At 43.9% G+C, this 25,132-nt stretch overlaps 3 protein-coding genes across 3 annotated transcripts; 1 reads left to right on the top strand and 2 right to left on the bottom strand.

The window, feature by feature from the left end:
- Nucleotides 1–454: 454 nt before the first annotated feature.
- Nucleotides 455–6,913, bottom strand: LOC117305625. The gene is made up of 2 exons (XM_033790504.1): nucleotides 870–6,913; nucleotides 455–592 (listed from the first exon to the last, which is right to left on the bottom strand). The coding sequence occupies exon 1, from the start codon at nucleotides 6,911–6,913 to the stop codon at nucleotides 1,106–1,108; it is 5,808 nt and encodes a 1,935-aa protein (XP_033646395.1). The 3' UTR covers nucleotides 455–592; nucleotides 870–1,105.
- Nucleotides 6,914–10,756: 3,843 nt separating this feature from the next.
- LOC117305624 (early nodulin-75-like) lies at nucleotides 10,757–11,678 on the bottom strand. The gene is made up of 2 exons (XM_033790503.1): nucleotides 11,464–11,678; nucleotides 10,757–11,282 (listed from the first exon to the last, which is right to left on the bottom strand). Exons 1-2 carry the CDS (start codon nucleotides 11,676–11,678, stop codon nucleotides 10,757–10,759), a joined length of 741 nt encoding a protein of 246 aa, XP_033646394.1.
- Nucleotides 11,679–18,983: 7,305 nt separating this feature from the next.
- LOC117305623 lies at nucleotides 18,984–19,805 on the top strand. Its single transcript, XM_033790502.1, has one exon. It carries the CDS (start codon nucleotides 18,984–18,986, stop codon nucleotides 19,803–19,805), a length of 822 nt encoding a protein of 273 aa, XP_033646393.1.
- The last annotated feature ends 5,327 nt before the right edge of the window (nucleotides 19,806–25,132 follow it).

Here is a 25,132-nt window from a genome sequence, read left to right as displayed (position 1 = left end):
TCACAGGGCCCTGGATGAGGCTTGTTGCACAAGATTAAAATATTCTGGATATGAATCCCTTCTACGCTGAAGCTGCATCAACATTGTCAAAATGGAAAGCTGACCCGAGTTTAATGCTCAGCAGCACTTGCTCAATCTTTCAATCAATCCCTCTCAAGGAGGATACCCAGCTCAATGACCTCATCAAATTCTCTTCAGACAGTGACAAAAAAGCAACAGAATCTATCCTACAAGAGTTGTTAGGTGCAATTGAGTCTGTCATAATGAGGCAACTCCGTTCCCAGCTTCCAGGAGGTGCCTTTTGGGAGCCATCACAAGATCTCATAAAACAGGCAGCATCTTCATTGTCACATAACATATCTGGGGATGCACACATAAGGAAGGCTCCAAACTCAACAATCGGGAAAATAGAGGCAAAAACCATATTTAAGAGCAACTGTACTGTCCTCCTTGAGGTGTTTGAAACCAAAATTAGACAGCCAGCCAAACTCCATTAATAATCGACATGAGAGTCAGGAAATAGCCTCCAAGCTCCTGTAGTGATTTATTCAAGCTGGGGGTATATGACGTCAGTGATGAACAAGGAGTAAAACTGTAATACAAGAATAGAAAAACTATAATGACTACATGTTGTAACGAATGGCTAAAAGAATGCTGAAGCTAAAATGCAATAATACACAGAACTAGACCTCACACAAATGGAAAATTGGGCGTGACCCGTGCAGTAAAAACCCACATGCATATCCCCTTAACCAGAAACGACATGTAAGCTAAATGTATACACAAATCCCATGAATTAACGAGGCCTAAATACCCACAAAAACACCCTTTGAAGTCCAAAAACAAGGCAAGGAAAGCTATAAACTTACAGGCAATGCTTCTCGTAGGCGTTATCTGAGAAGGCAGTAGATTGGGATGGATTAAACTAGTCACAAAGTGTGAAAATGTCGGAACAAACTTTTGACGGAAAATTGATAAAACGTGATTCGTTGAATGAAAGAACTTGTTGCCAATAGAGGGCGCAATTTAAAAAACGGATAGATGGATCCAGAATACTCCCCGTCTGGCATCTTTAGTATGGCATAATACAAAATAAACGTAATGTTCAGTCCTCTTTTGGTAGTAGAAGTACGACTTCTGAGATGGGCCTCGTGAACTTCTTGACGGTGTCGTTGGACGAGACCTTGACTTCTATCTTGCGGACCTTTCCGTCATCGCTCACAAAAGCAGAAGTAACTCGAGCCAGTGGCCACTCATTGCGGACGACTTGCTTGTCTTTCAAGAGCACAAGATCTCCCTCTTGCAGGTTACGATGGGTTTCCGTCCACTTCGTACGGCTCTGTAGGGTAGGCAGGTATTCGCGTTTCCATCGGGTCCAGAACTTACTGGCGAGACTCTGAACCTGCCTCCACTGGCTCTTGAACAGGTCCTTGTCGGTGAATTCTCCCAAGGGAGCAGGAGCACCAACCTTCTGGGTAAGCAGCGTAGCAGGTGTCAAGATGAATGGCAATTCAGGATCGTTGGAGACTGGGATAAGAGGTCGAGCATTGACGATCGCTGTAACTTCGGCCAAGAAGGTGCACAGTACTTCATGCGAGAGGTGAGAGGATTTGCTCTGTAATAGAATGGAGTCGAGGACTCTCCGAGCTACTCCAATCATGCGCTCCCAAACACCTCCCATGTGTGACGAGTGAGGTGGGTTGAACTCCCATGTGCAGCCTTGTTCACTCAGGTAGCGCTGCATTCTTGTCTCCTGTTGTTGTTCCTTTCCAAGTTTCAGCTCATTGCAGGCTCCAACGAAGTTGGTTCCGCAGTCGGATCTAAGCTGTTTCGCTGGTCCGCGGAGAGCAAAAAACCGTCTGAGTGCGTTGATGCAGCATGACGTGTCCATGGACTCTAGGACTTCAATGTGAATGGCTCTCGTGCTCATGCAAGTGAACAACATTGCCCAGCGTTTGCTTTCAGCGTGACCTCCTCTTGTGCGTCGTGCGATGACTGCCCATGGACCAAAAACGTCTAAACCAACGTATGTGAATGGTGGAGATGTATTGAGTCGCTCAGGTGGCAGGTCCGCCATCTTCTGTTCTTCCAACTTCCCACGGAGCTTCTTGCATATGACGCACTTATGTAGGACTGAGTTTATGAGTCTCTTACCACCGACAATCCATAGGCCGGATGCTCTGATGGTCCCTTCCGTAAAATGGCGACCTTGGTGTTTCACCTGCTCGTGGTAGTGGCGTACTAGCAGTGTGCAAACGTGGTGGTTACCTGGCAAAATAATTGGGTTCTTCTCGTCACGGTCTAGCTGTGCATGTTTGAGACGACCTCCCACTCTGATGAAGCCCTCTTCCAAAACAGGATTCAGCTTTGTGAGAGAACTGTTCTTGGGAACATCTTTCTTCTGGTCAAGGTTTGTAAACTCCCCTGAGTAGAACTCTCTCTGGACTGACTTGATGATAACATCTTTTGCTTGAGCCAGCTCGTCTGGAGTATATGGCTTGTGCTGTCCACTGCATTTAGTTGACTGACTTGCTGGGTCCATCTTGCGGGAACGAACGACATGGATGAGGAAAGTAACTGCTCTCAGGAGTGAGTTCCACGTCGAGAAACGTTGAAAGCGTTTGGGTGTAAGTGTTGTCATTTTCGTCTGGGTAGCGAAACTTGTCACCTGGGGACGGATTTCTACATCTAGCTCTGGATCAACTAGCTCGAAGGGGTTCGATTTCTCTGAAGGAGATTGGTTCAGCTTGAAGAGAAATGGCGGTCCAGTGAACCATGATGTACTTGCGAGCTGGGAAGCTGGAATTCCCCGTGAAGCGTGGTCTGCTGGATTGTGCTCTGTAGGCACGTAGTGCCACTGATCTGGCTTTGTTGACTGACGTATACGCTCGACTCTGTTGTGTACGTATACGTAAAATCGCTTGGATTCGTTGTTAATGTAACCTAGTACAACTTTACTGTCACAGTAGAATTTCACCGCATCAATTTTGAGGTCTATTTCGTCTAGGATGAGCTCTGCCATCTCTACTGCTAGCACTGCAGCACATAGTTCCAGTCGAGGTATGGTAGGTTCGGACAGAGGGGCTAGCTTAGCTTTTCCGAGGACGAATCCCACTGCGGTCTGTCCGTTTTCGTCAAGGGTTCGGAGATAAGCTACTGCACCAATGGCTCTGGTGGACGCATCTGAGAACACACACAACTCGGTTTGCCGTACCTTGGTGAGAGACTTCATGGCGTATGTGCGAGGGATATGAAGCTCCTTCAGATCCTGAAGCGAATCTCTCCACATCTCCCATTCTTTCAGGCTGTCTTTGGGGAGAGGTGTGTCCCAGTGGCAAGCATTGGTTGTGAGTTCACGAAGTAGGGCTCTGCCTTGTATGGTTACCGGGGCTACCAGGCCGAGAGGGTCGTAAAGGCTATTTACCATTGACAGTACTCCACGGCGAGTAAATGGCTTGTCGTCGGTCGTCACCCTGAATGTGAATGTGTCCATAGTGATTTCCCAGCATAAACCTAGGCTGCGTTGTACGACTCCGCTTTCGCCACCGAGGCCCAAATCTTTCATACCTTTGGCATGGTCCTCTGGTGGAAAGGCTGCCATCACTGCGGCGTTGTTTGAAGCGATCTTGTGCAATCGTAGGTTTGATTCTGCAAGTGATGCTCGGGTCCTCTGCAATAGATCGATTGCCTCAATGGGAGTGGGAAGAGACGTAAGTCCATCGTCGACATAGAAATGTCTTTCTACGAATTCTCGTGTGTCTGCACTGTGGTCGCTTTCTCCTTCTTGGGCAGCTCGTCTGAGACCGTATATGGCGACAGCAGGAGATGGGCTGTTACCAAAAACATGAACTGTCATCCTGTAGTCGATGATGTCTTTCGTCAAGTCGTTGTCTCTGTACCAGAGGAATCGCAAATGGTCTCTATGGTCCTCTCTCACACCAAAGCAGTAGAACATCTGCTGAATGTCTGCGACGATTGCTACAGGTTCCTTCCTGAAGCGTATCAAAACTCCAAGGAGGCTGTTATTCAGGTCTGGACCGGTGAGCATCACGTTGTTAAGTGAGATGCCGTCCTGTTGCGCACTGGAGTCAAAGACGACCCTGATTTGGTCTGGCTTCTGAGGGTGATAAACTCCAAAGGTCGGCAGGTACCATCGCTCCTCTGTGCTCTTCAGTTGGGGTGCAACCTCAGCGTGATGGTTCCGGAACATCTTGTCCATGAATGCGATGAATTGATCTTTCATCTCTGGTTTCTTGTCCAAGCTCCATCGCAAGGAGTGCAGACGTGTGATTGCATGTTCCCGGTTGTTAGGGAGAGGACGTCTGGGTGTTTTGAAGGGGAGAGGAGCCACCCAGCTGTTAGTGTCGTCTTTGTAAACTTCATCATCCATGATCTTGAGAAACTTTGTATCTTCGATGGAGAGAGCGGTTTTGTTGTCATCAGGGGTCCTCTGGAACACCTCGTTACCGAGCTTGTCAAAGGCTGTTCTCTTGGCCGGGCTTCCATCGATGGACAAACCATAGCGTTGCCCTCCGTCATAACTCATCTTTTCTTTGATGTTGAAGTGGCTTGTGCATGGAGTGAGAAGTGATGGACATCCGCTGTCCAGCAGGTGGGTTTTGAAGCTGTTTATGTGGGGCTTGTGTGCGTCTCCAAGGCAAACTTCACCGATAAGAACCCAGCCTAGATCGAGTTGTTGGGCGAAGGGGGCGTTGTGTGGTCCATTGATCTGCTGTCTTACTTTATGTACTCTGAGGATGTCTCTCCCAAGCAATAGCAGAATTTTAGCATTCGGGTCAAGTTCTGGGATTTGGGCTGCTACAGACTTCAGATGAGGGTGATGAAGGGCTGCCTCGGGCGTTGGGATCTCAGCCCTGTTGTTTAGGATTTCGTTGCACTCGATGAGTGGAGGGAGATTCAGACTAACTCTTCCATTTGCTGCTTGGATCTGGAAACCGTCAGTCTTCCTCCCTCGCATTTCTGCGACTCCTGCACAGGTTCTTAGAGAGTATGGCGATTGGCTTCCTTGAATGTTGAAGATATCAAATAATTCTGACCTTGCCAGTGACCGGTTGCTCTGATCGTCGAGCATAGCGTACATTGTGACTGCATCTTTGGGGCGGTTGTGTGGACATACTTTCACCAGGCATATTTTAGAGCAGGATCGTGATGTCAGACCTTTGCCACAAACTTCAGTGCATTGAGAGTTGACTGCAGGTGGGATGGTAGGCTTGATGACTTCCTCCCCGCCGTGCTGTGGTGTAGGGTAGGAAGTCTTCAACAACCAGGGGGCAGGCCCCGGGTGCATAGCTGTGGTATGGTGGTCACTCTCACATTCAAAGCATTTGATTGTGAACTTGCAGTCTCTTGAGGGATGGGATGAGGATGCACAGCAATTGAAACAGATTCCTTTCTCTCTTAGAAAGGCCTTTCGCTCATCCAATGATTTGGCTCTGAAACCTCTGCACTTCCTGAGGGGGTGTGGTTTTTGATGTAGAGGGCAGTACTTATTTGGATCACCTTCCTTCTCTGCGGTGATATCTGTGCTGGTTACCATGGAAACATCAGTCTTATTAACGGTTACTGGAGGTCTGTTGTTTCGGAATGGAGGTCGGTCACTTCTATTTGGGCCAGTAGTGTTAATGGTGAAGGAAAAACTAGGGTCGTTTCTGGCCTTCGCTTCGTAGCAGATGAACTCCATGAAGATAGAGAATGGGGGAAAGGACATATTGTGATCGTTCTTGTATTTAGATCCCCTCGAAATCCACCTTTCCTGAAGGTTGTGTGGCAACTTCTCCACAATGGGATTGACACCACGGGCGGTGTCCAAATAGGCAAGGCCGGGAAAATAGCCATCTTCTTTTGCAGATTGGACTTCCATTAGGAGGTCTCCGAGTTCCCTCAGCTTTATGTAATCTCTGCTGTAGATTCTGGGGAAGTTGTCCAGTTTCTTGAACAGCGCACTTTCGATGACTTCTGATGAAGCGTAACACTGTCTTAGCCTTTCCCAAACCTTTTTCAATGCTGCCGTTGGATCGTTGATGTGTACAGCACGGAGTCGTTTGGCATGCTGTGATGACTCCTTTCCAAGCCACTTCATCAGGAGATCCAATTCTTCACTGGCTGTGAGGCCTAGACCGTTTGTAGCGTTAGTGAATGACGACTTCCATGCTCGGAAGCTCTCAGGCCGGTCGTCGTACTGTGTGAGCCCTGTGTTAACCAGCTCACGTCGTGCCAAGTACTTAGCAAAGTCATTCACAGCTGGAGTTTGACCTTGCTCTTCTGAAGATACGATTTGTGGTTTGGTGTCTTGAACGGGTTCGTCACACGATGACTTGGGGGTATCGTTGTTGTGTCTGTGCTGGGGAAGTGGTGACGGTGGTTTTGGGCTCCGTTCAGGGAATTTTGATGGATCGGTGTTGGGTAGGGTTGGATGATTAGCGAGAGTTTGACTTGGACAGGCAGATGTAGCGTGCATCATGTCGTAAGCTGGTTCCAAGTTGGGCATGGATGAGTAACTGGCATGGAACTCAGCTTGTTGCAACACATAATTGCTAGTGCGTTCAGCGACGTCTTGCCGTTTAAACGATACGCTGTTTTTGCTACTAGGGGCTCTTCTGTATTCTTCGGCTGTCTCAAAAGCTTCAGCCTCTGCCATAGCTGCCGCCGCCTCTCTATGAAGACTCATAGCTCCCAACTCTGCATCCAATTTTGCTTTTTCTATTCTTATTTTTGCATCTCTTTCAGCACTCTCAACTTTTAACCTTGCTTCTCTTTCGGCAAACGATGCACGGATGTGTGCTGCCTCTGCCCTTGCGCGGGCCTTGGTCGCTTCACTTGTAACTGATGAAGATGAATGTGTGGTCTTCGAACTAGTCTGGGACGCACGTTCATCATGTTCTGTTTCGTTCATGATGATTCACAGTAGAGCTGCGACTTGATCCACTGCCGTAGTTGTGGTAACATCAACAGTTATCTGCCTTTTTACTGTACTGTCCTCCTTGAGGTGTTTGAAACCAAAATTAGACAGCCAGCCAAACTCCATTAATAATCGACATGAGAGTCAGGAAATAGCCTCCAAGCTCCTGTAGTGATTTATTCAAGCTGGTGGTATATGACGTCAGTGATGAACAAGGAGTAAAACTGTAATACAAGAATAGAAAAACTATAATGACTACATGTTGTAACAAATGGCTAAAAGAATGCTGAAGCTAAAATGCAATAATACACAGAACTAGACCTCACACAAATGGAAAATTGGGCGTGACCCGTGCAGTAAAAACCCACATGCATATCCCCTTAACCAGAAACGATATGTAAGCTAAATGTATACACAAATCCCATGAATTAACGAGGCCTAAATACCCACAAAAACACCCTTTGAAGTCCAAAAACAAGGCAAGGAAAGCTATAAACTTACAGGCAATGCTTCTCGTAGGCGTTATCTGAGAAGGCAGTAGATTGGGATGGATTAAACTAGTCACAAAGTGTGAAAATGTCGGAACAAACTTTTGACGGAAAATTGATAAAACGTGATTCGTTGAATGAAAGAACTTGTTGCCAATAGAGGGCGCAATTTAAAAAAAGGATAGATGGATCCAGAATAGCAACAAAACCAGGGGTTGGCTCAGTGCACAAAACAAATCAGACAGAAAGAAAAACATCATGCAATCAATAGCACTTGGAAGGAAGGAAAGAATAGCAAATAAAGGAAGAGAAGTACTGAGAAGGAAGCGATTGAGAGAAAGGCTAGAAGATATGCGAAAGGAATTAACACAGAGAGAAGAGAGACAGCGGCTCAGACAGGAACATTTGATTGAAGACATCATGGAGTGTGGGGGTCTGTGGACAACTAAACAAGAAATTGAGAGAAACATCAAAAACATGGGTAAAGGAAAGCTTCGGAGTTCACTAAAGGCACAAATTAACATTCATTTTAATGTTCTTGGATCACAGAGTCCAAAAATCATATTTTCCAAATGTACAGTGGAGCAACTAAAGGAGGGTTTACTTCAACTTATTAATGAACCCGTTGTTTAAGAGAAAACAGAGTTGTTTCAATTGTTGCAGAGTCCGGACACTATAATTGGGAAGAATTTCACTCAAAAGTGGGAAGATGACAAGGGGGATGAGAAATGGTGGACAGGGACAATTACGAGCAAAACTAATGGGGAGTACAAATTAGAATATACAGCAGACACACGTGCATACTTCTTGACTCCAGAAGAGGTGTTGTCTGATATAGTTACTGGAGAGTTGTTGCTCTCCTGGGATTTCAAATAGGTAAGTCAAACTTTTATCATTAGTTCAGACATATTTTATCACCCTTAAAAAGGTAAGATAACTTTCTTGTCATCATTGCATCTAAATCCTTCAATGCTTTCTTTAGTGTGTTTTGTTTAATGCATGACGAAGCTGGGTCGCCATCTTTTGTATGTAGTATCATTTTGTAGTCTGAGCACTGTCTCTCTTGGTGAGTTTTGCTGTAATAAAATAGTGGAAATTAAATGGTTAGTACATAACTACATGCAACTAGCTTTTTTCAAGTGGAACAAAAAAACACAATAAATAAAATGCCTTCTTACACACGGCAAAAAGGCTAATTTCGTGATTTGTCCCAATAACTGACTTTGACCTTTGACCGTAAACATTTAATTGAAAGTTGAGGTCAAACTTATCAAAGGTCATTTAGAGATTTGATAAAACTTTCATTACCTGAACCCCAGCACTACCAGCCTGTGCATATGTAAGCATAATGCAATTCAGTATACTTTGTATATTCACAATGAGCTCTACCCAATGAGACTACTAACAGCTCAATCAGAGCAAATCTAAAATTTTGTGATTCCCACTATTTAGATGAAGATGCTCAACAGAAGTCAACATTTGTGGTGCGTAATAGGTTATACCGTTGGAAAGTCATGCCTTTTGGGCTTGGTAATGCGCCCGCTACGTTTGAGCGCCTCATGTAGAAAGTAGGTTTACAATGGGATATTCTGTTGGTATATCTGGGTGACGTCATTGTGTTTGGGAAAACAGTTGAGGAAGAATTAATGCGCCTGCGCCAGGTGTTTGGACGAATGAGAGGCGCTGGGCTCAAACTGAAACCAAGCAAATGTGTGCTTTTCCAGAAGTCTGTGACTTACCTTGGCCATATAGTATCGAGTGAGGAAGTTGCGACAGATCCCGCTAAACCAAAGCTGTTCCTGATTGGCCTACCCCAAAGAATGTACGAGAGGTCAGAAGTTTCCTCGGTCTCGCCTCGTATTACCGAAGATTCATTTGGGGATTCTCGAATATAGCGAGTCCGTTGCATGCTCTGACGTCAAAGTCAAAGGAATTTATGTGGAATGATGCATGCCAGGATGCATTCTCTAACTTGAAGGAAGAGTTACAACAAGCCCCCGTCTTGGCATACCCATCGCCTGGGAGTGCATACATATTGGATACAGATGCAAGTGGGGATGGTATAGGAGCAGTGTTGTTTCAGGTCCATGAGGGGACGGAGAAAGTAGTCGCTTTTGCAAGTCGGAAATTAGCAAAGCTGAGAAGAACAATTGTGTTACTCGACGAGAGTTGCTTGCAGTTGTTGTTTATCTGAAGTACTTCCGGCAGTACCTTTACGGCCAAAGGGTAACTGTACGGACAGATCACTCGTCACTAAGGTGGCTGATGACCTCAAAAGACCCGGAAGGTCAACTCGCCCGCTGGCTAGAAATAGTCTCTGAGTATGATTTTACTATACAGCATCGTCCCGGTGTTAAGCATATGAATGCCGACTGTATGTCAAGGCGGCCGTGCAGACAGTGCACGCATTGTGGTACTAGTGAAAGTATTTGTGAAAGCAAGGAGGGAGAATGTCCCCGCATTGACAACATGAACAATAAAATGGAAGCAAGGGTGGCTGTTTTGGAGCCGTTGCTAGGGAACAAGTATCTTCAGGACGCTCAGGTGGCAGATGGGACCATGAGCTTAATGAATGCCAAGAGGCAAGGGAAAGAGCGCCCTCTATGGAAAGACATTGTTCATATGGCTCCTGCCTGTAAGACGTATTGGTCGTATTAGTGTTCTGTCGTTTTACACGGTTTATCATACGTGGGATACGGTACACAGTATCCTATCCAATCAGAAGCCATGACGTACAATACATCCCGCCCACCACGGTGTCATCCAATCAAGGTGGGAGTACCGAACCGTCTCCAACGTCCACTGTTACTAATGAATGAGCAATAATGCATTATTCATTCTAATTCCGCTTGTAGGAAAAGTCTGTGTATGTGTGTGGTATTGGAAAACCACGTGACAACGAAAGACAGGTGTAATCGCGGGTAATTTAAAAGGTATTTGATCCAAAAACATGTTGGGCGTGGGCGTTGAACCATCATTTTACTGAACAAGTGTACAGCAGGAATTTCAAAAAGAATGACACAGCAAGCATGCGACAGGACCATGGTTGTACATGTTTGCAAGGGCCTTGCCACTGGGTCGGAGTATCGGGGGTCGGGGTGGGCGAGCTACATAACAATTGGCATGTTTTTATGTGGTAACTTTTTTTTTTATGCATACGGACATAAATATGAAACATTGAGCATTGAATTACGATACACCCCTGACAGTTAAAGAAAAGTACAAGACGATGTTTTATTTTTATTTTATTGTTTAATTTATTTTCTTTATAAGCTTTAGTTGTCAAAGGTCTACTCTTTGTCCCTTTTTCTTTCTTTCTTTCTTCTTTTCTTTTCCGTGTCCTCTTTTTTCATGGCTCTTCAGGACGGGGGTGTAAGTTGTCTTCTAGGTAACGGTTAAACAGTCTGACACTCTGCCGGAGTTCTCTTGATAATTCAGGCAGGGTGTTGGTGACGTACTCATAGAACGCCTCATGGCTCCTTCTCACAACTTCATGAAGAGGCAGCCTTCCAGGCTCGCCGCGTGGAATGGGAATATAGTTCCTGTCTCGTCGTTGCGGTGGTGGCAGTTGTGCTTGGGGGTTAGGTTGCGGAGGAGGTACTGCGTGGTCGGGCTGTTGCTGAGGAGGTTCCGGTTGGTTTGGTTGGGGATGGGGTGCTGGGTGGTCGGGCTGTTGGGGCTGTGGAGCTTGGTGGTCGGGCTGTGGAGGTGATGCTGGGTGGTTTGGTTGGAGAGGTGGTGCTGGGTGGTCGGGCTGTGGAGCTGGTGCTGGGTGGTCGGGCTGTGGAGCTGGTGCTGGGTGGTTTCGCATTGCTCTCTCTAAAGGGTTGCCCCTGGCAGCGTATCGCATGTCGTTCAGTCTTCGGTCTTGGAGCCTGAAAATGTTACATTGGAACGGAGAAAGGATATAAAACAAATGTGAATCCTATATACTGAGAAAATTGATATGAAGAAATTAATTTTGCAGTCTTTTAATAGTTGTATATATACATTATACAACACCTTTCCTAACCCTTTTCAGTCCCCGCCCCCGACCCTAAACACTGAAATCCATACCGTACAATGTCTCTGTTAATTACATCTCTGACTCTTCTTCTTTGCTGACTTGCGTTCCGTTGCATGTAAATCTGATATATGGGGCCTTCGGGATCAGCATGCTGCAATAGGTGGGCCACCACCCTACCCCAGTTATTTCCGTGGGCTCGGTAGCCTGCAAATATGAGTCGTCTCTCATCTTGATTCACTCTGACGCCAGCTCGCTCTTGTGCCATATTTCATGAAAATCTTTAAAACAAAGCAGTTCAAACCAAGCAGTGCCTTGCAAGATTTCCAAAAACCAAACCTCACACTAATAAAAGTAATATTAGGAATTGTCAAGAGGCACTGACGGTTCACCTCATTAGTAATAACTACGCCCTAATCCGTCCGAGCCGTCCTACGTACAATGACATAAAGCAGTGACGGTTCACCTCATTAGTAATAACAACGCCCTAATCCGTCCAAGCCGTCCTACGTACAATGACAAAAAGCACTGACGGTTCACCTCATTAGTAATAACAAAGCCCTAATCCGTCCAAGCCGTCCTACGTACAATGACAAAAAGCACTGACGGTTCATTTAGTTAATAGAAACAAAGCCCTAATCCGTCCGAGCCGTCCTACGTACAATGACATAAAGCACTGACGGTTCACCTCATCAGTAATAACAAAGCCCTAATCCGTCCGAGCCGTCCTACGTACAATGACAAAAAGCACTGACGGTTCATTTCGTTTATAGTAAGGCCGAACAAAATAATAGTTGTGTTTTCTATTACACTGTGGATGGGAATAGGGTAGGTAGGGGGGTAATATTTTTTTTTTTTGCTTAAAGTTTTTATGGCTCCGAAAATTAGGGTAGGCTAATGTTCCTAAATGTTTTTTTTTTGCGCACTTAATTTAAAGACTGACCATGTCAAATTTGTTATTGTATGTCAATAGTACCTATCAGCACTGTCTATTCACTGATTCAATGCATGTATCTGACTTAACACCAGTAGAAAGTGGATGGTTTGAGTCCAAATAAAATCACAAGAACATGTCACCATTCTTTCAAAGACAAATAACACCAACATGTTTTTATTGCTGTTTTATAATATGTACGTAAATAAATAAATATAATCCGTGAAAGATGTGAGGTTTGTGGTAACACCATGCAAGATCCCTTGCAGCATCAGAGTCCAGCATTCTTAATAAATACACAAAAGACAATAAATGGCAATATAAAATTAATTTGTACCACAACTACTACCAGATACTTTAAAATATGAAATAAATATATTTCTATCATGCATATATTTTTCTTTTAATGTGTTGGTCACAATACATCCATGAACATGTATAGATTTGTCCTAAATTAACACCCCTCAATGCATTGTTTGTGCCCTTGCTTTTGTCCCTTGAGAAACTTTGGCATGCATTGCCAACACAAATAATTGATTGCACGTTTAATACGTAATATAATAAGCAACAGAACAGATAAAAAAAAAAAAATACAAACAACAAAAATTTATCCCCCCCCCCACTTTTTGGAGGAAGCCCATAGGATCATCCTCCCAAGCCCCAGCCCCCGACTTTCCTAAGCAACAAATGTAACAGGGTTTCTCAAAATATTGGCAATTTATAAAAACAATTCAGAATCACCCCCCCAATATGATTGATGCAAGTTAGTAATTCTGAATACAATAATAATACAGAAACAGTGGGCAACTTTTAAAGGGAAACTGCTCACACCAATAAAAACTTTGGAGAAAGAGAAAATATCCTGCTTTCTTCATTGATCATAACTTTAAAGCACACTGTATATCTAAAGCCAATACATATAAAATAATACCTGGCATAGATGAAATGTTTCACTGAAACAATCTAGTGTACAAGAAATGCAACTTTACTGAACACTTTTATGTACATGACAGACCTTGAAACAATTTTATACTATGTTTTACCATAGGGTCGCAGGTAAACACTTTGGTGGCCCGTAGATTTACATTGCATGCTTAATAAATGGCAAGACTGTTTTGTATTGCTTTTTCAAATTGCTATCTATCTCACCACCTTCATTGCCACAATGTGTACACAAATCTTTCCGTCCAATGTCAGATGCTCCATAATATGGCAACTCTATAGGTGAAAGACAAGACAGGTTTTTCCTCAACATCACTTTCTCAACAAGAGGATGGTCTGGTGCAAGTAGTGGGGATCTACATGTATATAGATCATCCTCGCTCAATGCAATTGCTAGTGTCAGTGCGTGTCTTTGAGACAGTTTCTGCTTGGCATACAGAACTCTAGGCTTCCTGCATTCTATACATGTCACAACTGATCGTGCATTCTGAGTTGTACAAAATGATGCATCTGCAAACCGTGGCACTACGTCGCTGTAAGTTTCACAACTGGTATCAGGTGTAGATTCTACTTCATTGACATCGCTTACCTCTGGTGTAGCTTCTTTGACAAGAAATGAACCAAGAAAAGAACTGATTCATTAATAATGTACATACATGTATTGGCCTCATTGAGGCAATGTATACTGCATTTGAATACCAGATTTACTTTACTAAGGCTGAACAATCTGACCAGTAAGAACAAGTTGTAAATTGACATGCTGTCATCTCTGCATGAAAAAACATGGTTCAGAGTCAACATGCAATTGCATTGTGTGATCTAAAAAAACAGATCTTCCCATCATATGCAGCCGCATGATCTAGATTTTAGGTTAGATATTTACTAGTCACGTCTCAACAAAGTACTTCATGTTTACATGTACAGTACTGTATAGAGTACATGTAGAGTTGTTTATTTGAAAAAGCAAAGTTTACAAAATAAGTACAGCTATCTTTCTCTCTATGAATGAGGGCACTCCATTAAAAAAATTCTGTTTGTGACTTGTTAAACAGTGAAAACTTTCCTAACTTTTGGAATTCATTAAGTTGCATTCATAAATACCTAAGACAGTTTATCTATTCTGATTGGTCGACAGTATGTCACATGGGGTATTTAAACGGCTGATAGAGACATGGCCAAAAGTGTTTAAACATGGGCGTGACTTCCGAGCTTGCACAAGACGCTTATAAGACAGTTTATTCATTCCTATCGGTCAAGAGACCTCAAAATCATGGACAGTTATTATTTCTTTCTCGAAAACTTCTACATTTCAGAGTGTCCACTACCTTTAATCAGAAACAATGTGGCTGCCTTGAACTTTTCAGTATAGCCTGGCTCCATTTAACTTATTTTATCAATGTTGGGAAGTTCCTTGAATAAAATTGAAAAGTTTGAATAAAAGTCAGTCACTGTTTCTGATATTTCCCGAGCATCTTATTACTTTTAAACTGTGGGACAAGGTGCCCGTGGCGTGACAGTTTATCTTGCATGGATGGATCCTTTAGGTTTATTTTTGTCTAAAATGTATCATATTTACATACAAATCAAAAGTTACAAAAATGTAAGGCCTTTTTACCCTTACTCCTGTTAGGTATTATCGGTAAAATATCTGAAAGTTTAAAACACCAGGAAATAGGATTGGTTTTTTCTAATAATAATATGTAATGTTTCCTATTTCCTTTTTCCCTTTTCCGCTTTCATTGTTGTCAGCTCTGACAAGCCCGACTCCAGCTAACGATGGAAGATAATCGCAGCCACAGGGAGCTTATGGTATGAAATTAAGTTCCGTAGGATTTTAATGTTTAAAAGGTCCCACCTAGCAGAAACCCCTCTTAAGATCCTAAGAAAATTTGCAACATCTAAACTTTGGCAGATGGTAGTCATCTCGGATTTTAAAGATGGCTGCCATATCAGATATATTTCTTCTATTACTTTAGCTATGAATGTGGTAAAAATCTAATCTAAGAGTGGTAGATTTCAAAATGGCCGCCGATAATTTACAACTACAAATCAACCTGTCAATTTAATATGAACGAAATGTATGTTGGTTTTTACTCCCCGAATTACTTACGTACAAGGTTACAATGGTAACTTTTCAATTGGCAATGGTAAAATAGCGAATTGCCGCGATTTTGTTTTCAATATGGCTTGCATGCTTTTTAAATTAAACATTATGTACCGGTATACCCCTCTAAAAAAAAATTCACAAAAATATTTTAAATTATTTTTAATGGTGTGACATATCAAAAGTGCCAGCCATGGTTAAATTTGTTTTAAGTATTTTACTTTGAAGAATGGCCTCTTTGGGTATCCGTAGTTACAAAACTAACTGTGGTGGGCGACATTGTGGCTGCAGGGGTCAATTTCACGAAGCGCTACGAGGCATCGTAGCTCAAGTTACAATGTATACGCCTCGTAAACTTACGATGTGCTTCCCCATCGATTTCACGAAACTTCCAATGCATTCTAGACGTCGCAAATTCCTTGACAACGAGCTAAGGTGCATCGTAACTTACGACCACCCAAAGGGTCGTCTTAACTTGCGTTGCTCTAGTCTCAAAATGGGGTTAAGGCTGCTTCTAGACAAGACAGAGAAGCCGTGTGGGCATTACGCCGAGAACGATTATTTCGTGACCGAAGATGCCCACTTGATTACATTAACAGACGATGAAATTTTAAAAATTAACACATTTTAATTTATTTCTGTAAACTTACATAAAGTACTCGACAAAACGCCAGTGATTAAAATCCCTTCAGCAGTAAAAGCAAACTGTCTAGCGCCACCATTCTTTTGCTCAAAAAAACATGCACACATGGCGGCGTTCACGCAGTGTGGTGCACATTTTGCGCGTCTGCGCCATTTCTTTCTCCTCTCTTCGTCTCTTGTTAAACGGCTGTTTCGTTATTACAACGCGTATTTGACATAAAACAGTTGTAGTGCAAAAAGGTCATCCTCGTTATAAAACTTTGTTTTATATAAAGGGCATTTTCAATGCATTGCGATGCGTCGTCGGTATGACGCGTTTCGTGAAATCGTTTATGCAGTACGTCGGAGCTACGATGCATCGCAGAGCCGCGATGCATCGTAAACCATATGATGCATCGTAAGTTAAGAAGAGCTTCGTGAAATCGACCCAAGGCCGTTTTGAACCGGTGAGCACACGCTATTGGTCAAAGGTTTACTGCCATATTATTGCTGTCTGTGGCGTACTGTTGGCACTGGTAACACGGTGGTATAACGTCACCTCCACGTTAGAGACTAAAGTACAATTTTGTATAGTAACTTGCCTGTTCTCCTGTGTGCAAGTTTGCGTATAACAACACGTACACGTATGTTTAACAATTAAACATTTAAACATACTTATTATTTTTTGGTAAACCACAACATTTTTATTATTTAAACATAACACTGTTGATCACTTTGACGTGTTTACAAACATGTAACGTTTTTTAAACACACCGACGTGTTTTAAATTGTGCAAGTGTTTAGCTCTAATCAGTATCAACAATTATAAACACGTCTATGTGTTTTTAAAGACGTTTCACACTTAAACGGATGTGCAGGGATATGATACATGACACATTACTGTTACAAAATGGACCAATCAATGGACAACAGATATTAACATAGTTTACACTGTCGGGACAATTAACACAGTCCATAGAATCATAAAAAGTAGCTACTGGAGCAAGGCGTTGTAAAAGAAGATGAATACCTGCATGTAAAGTAAGCCACGCAGAGAACTTTCTGTATATAACTTGGGTGTTCAATTGAATTATAATTTTTTTGTTTTTAAACCCCCCAAAAAACGAGTTGTGTTGAGGTGGACACCGTTATGTACGAAAAAGGTTACACTTATCGTTGTAAATTCGCTTGTAAAATTTGGCATGACAAATTCAAAATGTTTCTTACATTGTTGCACTAACCCATAAATATAAGAAGACATGGTTTAGAAAAACAGTATTTGAAAAAAAAGTATTTGTAATATTTTTAGGCAGGATAAACTGAAACTGTATAAATTTGCTAGGAAAATAAATTGGCCTTTACTTCCTAGTGACATTGTTTTAAAACATTTGAATAGTAAGGACCTGTTTAATACTAATATGGTTACACTCCACTGATTTAATTGATATATGTTTAGGCGAGGTGTGTTGCAGGTAAACGGTACGTAACATGGACACCAACATTTTTAATAAATTTGTGGGAAAAATTAATTGGTCTTTATGATCAATCGGTGGCTAGTGACAACATCATTGTACAACATTTGAACAGGTAAGACCTGTTTTTTATTAATAGTAATTTAGTAGTTTTAATTGATGACCCTAATTTTATCTAAATACTGAGAAAGAGGTACTTTTTCACACACAAATTTTGATCTAAAGAAAGGCTTATCAGTTTGTGTAGATAAAGTTATGACAAAGGTGTGCTCAGTGCCCCATAGTACAATAATCTTACTATATATTAGTACAAATTGAATTTCAGTTCAATACAATGATCCACACAAGTAAAAAATACTCGAAATTGCGTGGGGACGGTCGGTCATTTATGGGAATCAAACTCGACTCTTATAAATGGCCGACCATGTTAGTTTGCAAAGTAAAAGGAAAACAACGCAATTTCGAGGCAAGTGTGTGTGGATCATTGTGTTCTACTTTTAAAACATCTTTCTTACATTATGCATTTCATAACGAACGGTTTCAAACGCTTTTCAAAGACCAACTCGACTGATCCAAGGCAACGTGTTCAGAAATTATGGCAGCAGGGTTTTCATAACAATAAAACCAAATTTAAGTCGTAGATTTGATGACCCCTAGAATTGATCATTGGTGGTTCCAGAATGTTCATGATGCTATGGTGTAGTACCTTAGCAATGTCGTGCACTCTGGGCCATGTTTAAATCCCCTAAGTGACCTTATAGAACCGCACCTCCACTTCTTTGCGCATAGAATCAACATCTTGAATCTGAAAGATCAATGAATAAGAACTATAATTACATAATAATTTCCAAAAATTATGTTATAGTATTAACTACTACAGGTGATACTTACATCTTATGATTCTCATACTGATACCTAAAACATGTAAAAGGTAGTATTTGAGCTGCAATACCTCATCTCTTCATATGGTATTGTGGTGACTACATGTACCTGTATTTAATGTATATAATAATATTGAAATCACGTGTTTTCATTCCACCAATCAACGCCCGTTTTGTGTTCCTGTTGGTGCACGGCTTGTGCATCGTTTAACGTTAATATTTCGCTGGTTGCTTTTGGGCACATGTAAAATTCCTCCCTTCAGTTAGTTTGCCCCGTTTACGGTCACGTTGGTTTTTAGTCCTCGCCGTTTTTGACAGCCAGTTTTCTACTTTACAGAGGAGCCGTTGGAGTTTTATTTGTTTACTGTTTTTTGAGTATTATTCATCGTCAGTCGTCTGTCCCCGGGTGAACACTATTTCTATCGCATCAACTATATAACTTCGCTACGCCGACCAAGAATTGTCTTTCGGAGTTCCAGTTCACTTCTTTCACTTGTCGCATGTGTGTGGGGAACGTCGCACATGTGTTGTGCATTGTCGAGTGGTGAAACGTTTGACACGCCATATTGCCGTATTGTGGTGAGTTTATTGAACTTTTCAAACATATATTGAATTGGGAATGCCCAAAACTGATCCCCAAAGTGGTGACCCAGCCTTCGAGATGGAAACTGAGCCGGTTCCGTCCACGTCCAATCCGGTAGCTGCAGTAGTGCCACCGGCACCGGTTGCTGCCGCCGTAGCCCTCAAACTGCCGCCGTACTGGCCAAACGACCCGGTGATATGGTTCGCCCAAGTTGGGGCTCAATTCCTCACCCGCAACATCACCACAGAAATAACCAAGTACTCCTATGTTGTTGGGTCTTTACAACCACAAATAACCCAGGAGGTCATGGACCTATTGATTAATCCCCCTGCTACACACCCTTACACCAAGCTCAAGGAGGAGCTTATCAAGCGCACGAGCAAGTCTGAACAAAAACGCCTCCAGAAGCTCCTTACCACCGAAGAGCTAGGTGATAAGAAACCATCGCAACTGCTTTGCAAGATGGAGCAACTGCTCGGCGCTCGCACCTTAGAGCCATCCATTTTGAAGCAATTGTTTATGCAACGACTGCCCACCAATGTTCAACTGATCCTCGCATCGACCTCCTGTGACGTGGATATCACTCAACTAGCCAAACTCGCGGATAAAATCGTTGAAGTTGCGCCACCCGCACCATCCATCCAAGCCTGTGCCATGGTCCCAGCACCCGCACCGTCACTTGTGGCTGCCGTAAAGTCACCTGTCGCGTCCGATTTACAGCGATTGCAAGCACAGGTTGAAAAGCTCACAACACAGATGGAAATGTTGGTTCGCCAAAATCACTATCGCGACAGCCGGAGCCAAAGTCGCGACAGCAGCCAGCATCGCCGTCATCGAAGCCCTTTCCACGTCGGGTGATAACAACACCGATTTCTGTTGGTACCATTGGAAGTACGGAGACAAGGCCCGAAATTGCAAAGACGGATGCACCTACACCCGCAAACACTTCACCTCCGACCCAGGGAAACGCCAATGCCGGCGAATAGACGCGACTACTTCCGCTGGCACACCCACTCCATGTAGCCACTTTTATGTTTTTGACAAAACCACTGGTTCGAAGTTTTTGCTGGATACCGGTGCCGAGGTCAGTATTTTGCCTTCAACACCACGGGACAGGCAGTGCCGACGCACTGATTTCATATTGGCGGCCGTCAACAAGACGCAGATTTTGACTTATGGGGAGCGATCACTTAGCATTGATTTAGGTTTGCGGCATACATATCGATGGATCTTCACAGTTGCTGATGTGCCCTTGGCCATTCTAGGTGCAGACTTTCTACGTCATTTTGGGTTACTGGTGGATATGCAGAATAATAAGCTGCTCGATTCAACAACTAGTCTCAGCATTCAAGGCATTCAGTCGAAAACTTGTACCCTCAGCCCGGTGTTTTCTGGCCCATCCTCGACAACTCGTTTCGCCACCGTTTTAACCCAATATCCCGCCATCACCAAACCTTGCTTCAAAGACACCTCACCGAAACATGATGTCACTCATCACGTCACAACCAAAGGCCCACCTGTTTCAGCCAGGCCAAGACGTCTAGCTGCAGACAAGCTTAAAGGGCGCCAAGGCTGAATTCGACCACATGCTGCAATTGGGCATCATTCGTCCGTCCAATAGCAGTTGGGTGTCGCCTCTACATATGGTACCCAAAGGCACACAGGGTGACTGGAGACCCTGTGGGAATTATCGTGCACTTAACAATGCTTCAACTCCCGACCGCTACCCAATCCCGCACGTACATGACATCACCTCATCTTTACATGGATGCACCATCTTTTCCAAAGTGGATTTAATTCGAGCATACCATCAAATAACGGTTGAACCATGTGACATTCCCAAGACTGCCATCATTACGCCGTTCGGTCTATTCGAATTCTTGAGGATGCCATTTGGTTTGCGCAACGCCGCCCGGACGTTTCAACGGTTCATCGATCAGATCTTACGTGGGTTGGATTTTGTTTTCGCCTACATCGATGATTTACTCATCGCGAGCCACAGCGAAGCTGAGCATGAACTGCATCTCCATACACTTTTCAAGCGCCTCGATCAGTATGGTGTGGTTGTGAACCCGGCCAAGTGCGAATTTGGTGTTCCGTCTCTGCAATTTTTTGGGCACAACATTGACCAACATGGCATTCGACCGCTTGACACGAAAGTACACGCAATCCAACAGTTCCCAGTTCCTGGTTCGACGAAGCAATTGCGCGAGTTCTTAGGATTGGTCAACTTCTACCGTCGCTTCATACCCCATTGTGCTACTTTAGCCCAACCCCTTACTGACCAACTTGCTGGAAAACCTCAGAAAGTCCTCGCCCTACCGGACACAGCACGTGCCGCTTTTGATTCAGTCAAGTTAGCTCTGGTCAACGCAACTCGTTTGTCTCACCCTCGTTCTGATGTTGAGTTATGCTTGATGGTCGACGCCTCTGATTTCGCCGTGGGCGGAGTCCTCCAACAGAATGTTGATGGTCACTGGAATCCCATTGCGTTCTTTTCCCGACGTTTACAACCAGCGGAGACCAAATATACTCCTTTTGACGTTAATATTTCGCTGGTTGCTTTTGGGCACATGTAAAATTCCTCCCTTCGGTTAGTTTGCCCCGTTTACGGACACGTTGGTTTTTATGTGATATAATAGTATCGACCGCTTGACACGAAAGTACACGCAATCCAACAGTTCCCAGTTCCTGGTTCGACGAAGCAATTGCGCGAGTTCTTAGGATTGGTCAACTTCTACCGTCGCTTCATACCCCATTGTGCTACTTTAGCCCAACCCCTTACTGACCAACTTGCTGGAAAACCTCAGAAAGTCCTCGCCCTACCGGACACAGCACGTGCCGCTTTTGATTCAGTCAAGTTAGCTCTGGTCAACGCAACTCGTTTGTCTCACCCTCGTTCTGATGTTGAGTTATGCTTGATGGTCGACGCCTCTGATTTCGCCGTGGGCGGAGTCCTCCAACAGAATGTTGATGGTCACTGGAATCCCATTGCATTCTTTTCCCGACGTTTACAATCAGCGGAGACCAAATATAGTACTTTTGGCCGCGAACTGCTCGCAGTTTACCTTGCTATTCGTCCTTTTTCCATCTGGACTGATCATAAGCCATTGACCCACGCACTTGCTGCAAGTTCGGATAGGTATTCCCCCAGAGAGATCCGACATCTTGACTATGTGTCGCAGTATACCACCGACATCTGACACGTGCCTGGTAAGCAAAACGAAGTAGCTGACGCATTGTCCCGCATCAGTTTGAACGCACTCACTCCTAGGTCACTGACTCCTATGGATTACCAGGTCATGGCAGAGCATCAACGCAATGACGACGAACTACGCCAGCACAACCAACAGTCGGTTCTCCAGTTGCAGGACGTTCCACTCATCGGGAGCAAAACTACTCTGTCATGTGACATGTCTACAGGCACGCCCCGTCCATTCGTTCCCAAGACAATGCGCAGAGCAGCATTTGACTCCTTGCATTCGCTATCGCATCCTGGAATACGAGCTACTCTCAAGCTGATGGGAACAAGTTTTGTATGGCCTAATATGAACCGCGATGTTCGCTCATGGGCCAAGTCATGCATGCATTGTCAGAAATCCAAGGTGTACCGCCATACCATCACCCCCTTGGAACTTTCATGGCCCCGGATGCTCGTTTTGATCACGTGCACATCGACTTGGTAGGCCCACTTCCATCGTCTGCTGGACAGTCCTACCTACTCACTTGCATCGACCGATTCACTCGGTGGCCTGAAGCCATCCCTATCCCAGACATCACTGCAGAGACTGTCGCCAGAGCCTTCATTTGTCATTGGGTGGCTCGGTTCGGTGCACCGTCTACAATCACAACTGACCGCGGCCGTCAATTTGAATCAGCGCTCTTCAATGCTTTATCATCATTGCTCGGCAGTAAGCGGATTCGCACAACTGCTTATCATCCAATTGCCAACGGCCTTGTAGAGCGTTTTCATAGGCAGTTGAAATCGTCGCTTAAGGCACAGGATGAGCCAAATCGCTGGACTGAGACACTTCCCCTCGTTCTGCTTGGGATACGCACAGTCGTCAAACGCGATATCGGTTGTTCCACCGCAGAGCTTGTTTATGGAACCACTCTACGCCTGCCTGGTCAGTTCGTGGATCCTGCCACTGATGCTAGTTTAGACCCATCAGATTACGTGCATCGGCTCAAACGCATCATGAGTCAGCTTGCTCCAGCTCCGACGCGTCCACACGAACGCACCGCTCAACTTCACAAGGACTTGTCGTCTTGCACACACGTATTTGTCCTATGTGATCATGTACAGAAACCACTCCAGCCGCCCTATAAAGGCCCCTATCGGGTACTAGAGCGAGCAGCCAAATTCTACACACTAGACATTGAGGGCAAAAGTTACACAGTCAGTTTGGATCGGTTGAAGGTCGCATATCTCGACACGGAACATTCAATTGATTCATCGCCACCGTCAAAGCCACTTCTACCACCGACAACAACTCCAGTATCGCCTCCACGCCCCATCTCAAACCGTTCTCCTCCAGTCTCTCCGGACCCGACCGCTTCACCGCCACAACAGTCTCCGCCTACTACGCGTTCTGGCCATCGTGTACACTGGCCTGCTCACTACGCTCAGTTTGACTGTGGATGAACCATTTTCACAACTTTCGCAATTTGTTATCGTTCCCTGCCTTGCAGTTGCTCTCTGGAGGGGGCTCATGTGGTGACTACATGTACCTGTATTTAATGTATTGTGGCGAAACAGTCGCATGGCGGCGCAATTGCTGACCTAGTTCCAGAGCCATCGCCGCGGTGCCGGGCACATACACTGTGTGTGCACGACGCGTGATCCCCGCGTGGGGATCACATGGACAACATGTGCTGACCACAGGCCGCAGCAGTGGGTATTTTTAGGCTGCGTTTTCAGTTGTGATTTGGCAGGCTTGGAGAAGGGAGGCAGATTAAGAGAACAGGTCAGTAATTGCGAACCCAGGGCTTGATTATTGTTAAATAAAGAGAAGGAATTAAAGATAATCATTAAAAGAAGTTAATCGACAAGAGAGAATAAGGAAACAGAATAAACCATTATCAGTAACGGAGACATATTGCTTCACACCAGTTATTTTCTTTATTGTGTCAGTTTTTATTATGGTTTAGCTGCAGCGAAGACTTTAAGACCGCTCGAGTCGACGTTACAGTATATAATAATATTGAAATCACGTGTTTTCATTCCACCAATCAACGCCTGTTTTGTGTTCCTGTTGGTGCACGGCTTGTGCATCGTTTAACGTTAATATTTCGCTGGTTGCTTTTGGGCACATGTAAAATTCCTCCCTTCGGTTAGTTTGCCCCGTTTACGGACACGTTGGTTTTTGTCCTCGCCGTTTTGACAGCCAGTTTTCTACTTTACAGAGGAGCCGTTGGAGTTTTATTTGTTAACTGTTTTTTGAGTATTATTCATCGTCAGTCGTCTGTCCCCGGGTGAACACTATTTCTATCGCATCAACTATATAACTTCGCTAAGCCGACCAAGAATTGTCTTTCGGAGTTCCAGTTCACTTCTTTCACTTGTCGCATGTGTGTGGGGAACGTCGCACATGTGTTGTGCATTGTCGAGTGGTGAAACGTTTGACACGCCATATTGTCGTATTGTGGTGAGTTTATTGAACTTTTCAAACATATATTGAATTGGGAATGCCCAAAACCGATCCCCAAAGTATAAATATGGAGTTTCCAAATGTGATATAATAGTAATTAACCTAAAAATAAAAAACTTATGACATCAAGCTCCCAAGTCAGAGTGTTCATTAAAGCACATTGTTAAAGCACATTGTTTTTTTCTTCAAGATTTTGAGGGCATGATTAATGATTATCTATTTCTTCCATCTGATATTGTTTTTGTTGGTGATTTTAATATTCATATGGATAATTTGAATGATACCAACGCCTTGCGGTTTAAGACCATATTACAATCCTATGGTCTTCATCAGCATGTATCAGGGTCAACGCACATACATGGGCATTTGCTTGACCTACTCATAACTCGTGAAAATGCTACACTTGTTTCTGGTATTTATCTTCATCCTGGGTTATCTGATCACTTTGCTGTTATGTCTCAATTATCACTTCAGAAACCACAACCCCCTAAAGTTATTATTACAACACGTAACATTAAGTCTATTGATGTTGAT

The sequence above is a fragment of the Asterias rubens genome, unplaced genomic scaffold, assembly GCF_902459465.1.
Source record: "Asterias rubens unplaced genomic scaffold, eAstRub1.3, whole genome shotgun sequence".
Classification (NCBI taxonomy): Eukaryota; Metazoa; Echinodermata; class Asteroidea; order Forcipulatida; family Asteriidae; genus Asterias; species Asterias rubens.
This window is presented reverse-complemented; position numbering and strand designations above follow the sequence as displayed.

What these genes read in the sequence shown, in the direction of transcription:
- LOC117305624 (XM_033790503.1), bottom strand. Translation starts at nt 11,678, where the DNA reads ATGGCACAAGAGCGAGCTGGCGTCAGAGTGAATCAAGATGAGAGACGA. An exon ending in ATTAACAGAGACATTGTACG is followed by an intron (nt 11,283 to 11,463) that starts GTATGGATTTCA and finishes TAACATTTTCAG; the next exon opens with GCTCCAAGACCGAAGACTGA.
- LOC117305623 (XM_033790502.1), top strand. Translation starts at nt 18,984, where the DNA reads ATGCCCAAAACTGATCCCCAAAGTGGTGACCCAGCCTTCGAGATGGAA.
- LOC117305625 (XM_033790504.1), bottom strand. Translation starts at nt 6,913, where the DNA reads ATGAACGAAACAGAACATGATGAACGTGCGTCCCAGACTAGTTCGAAG.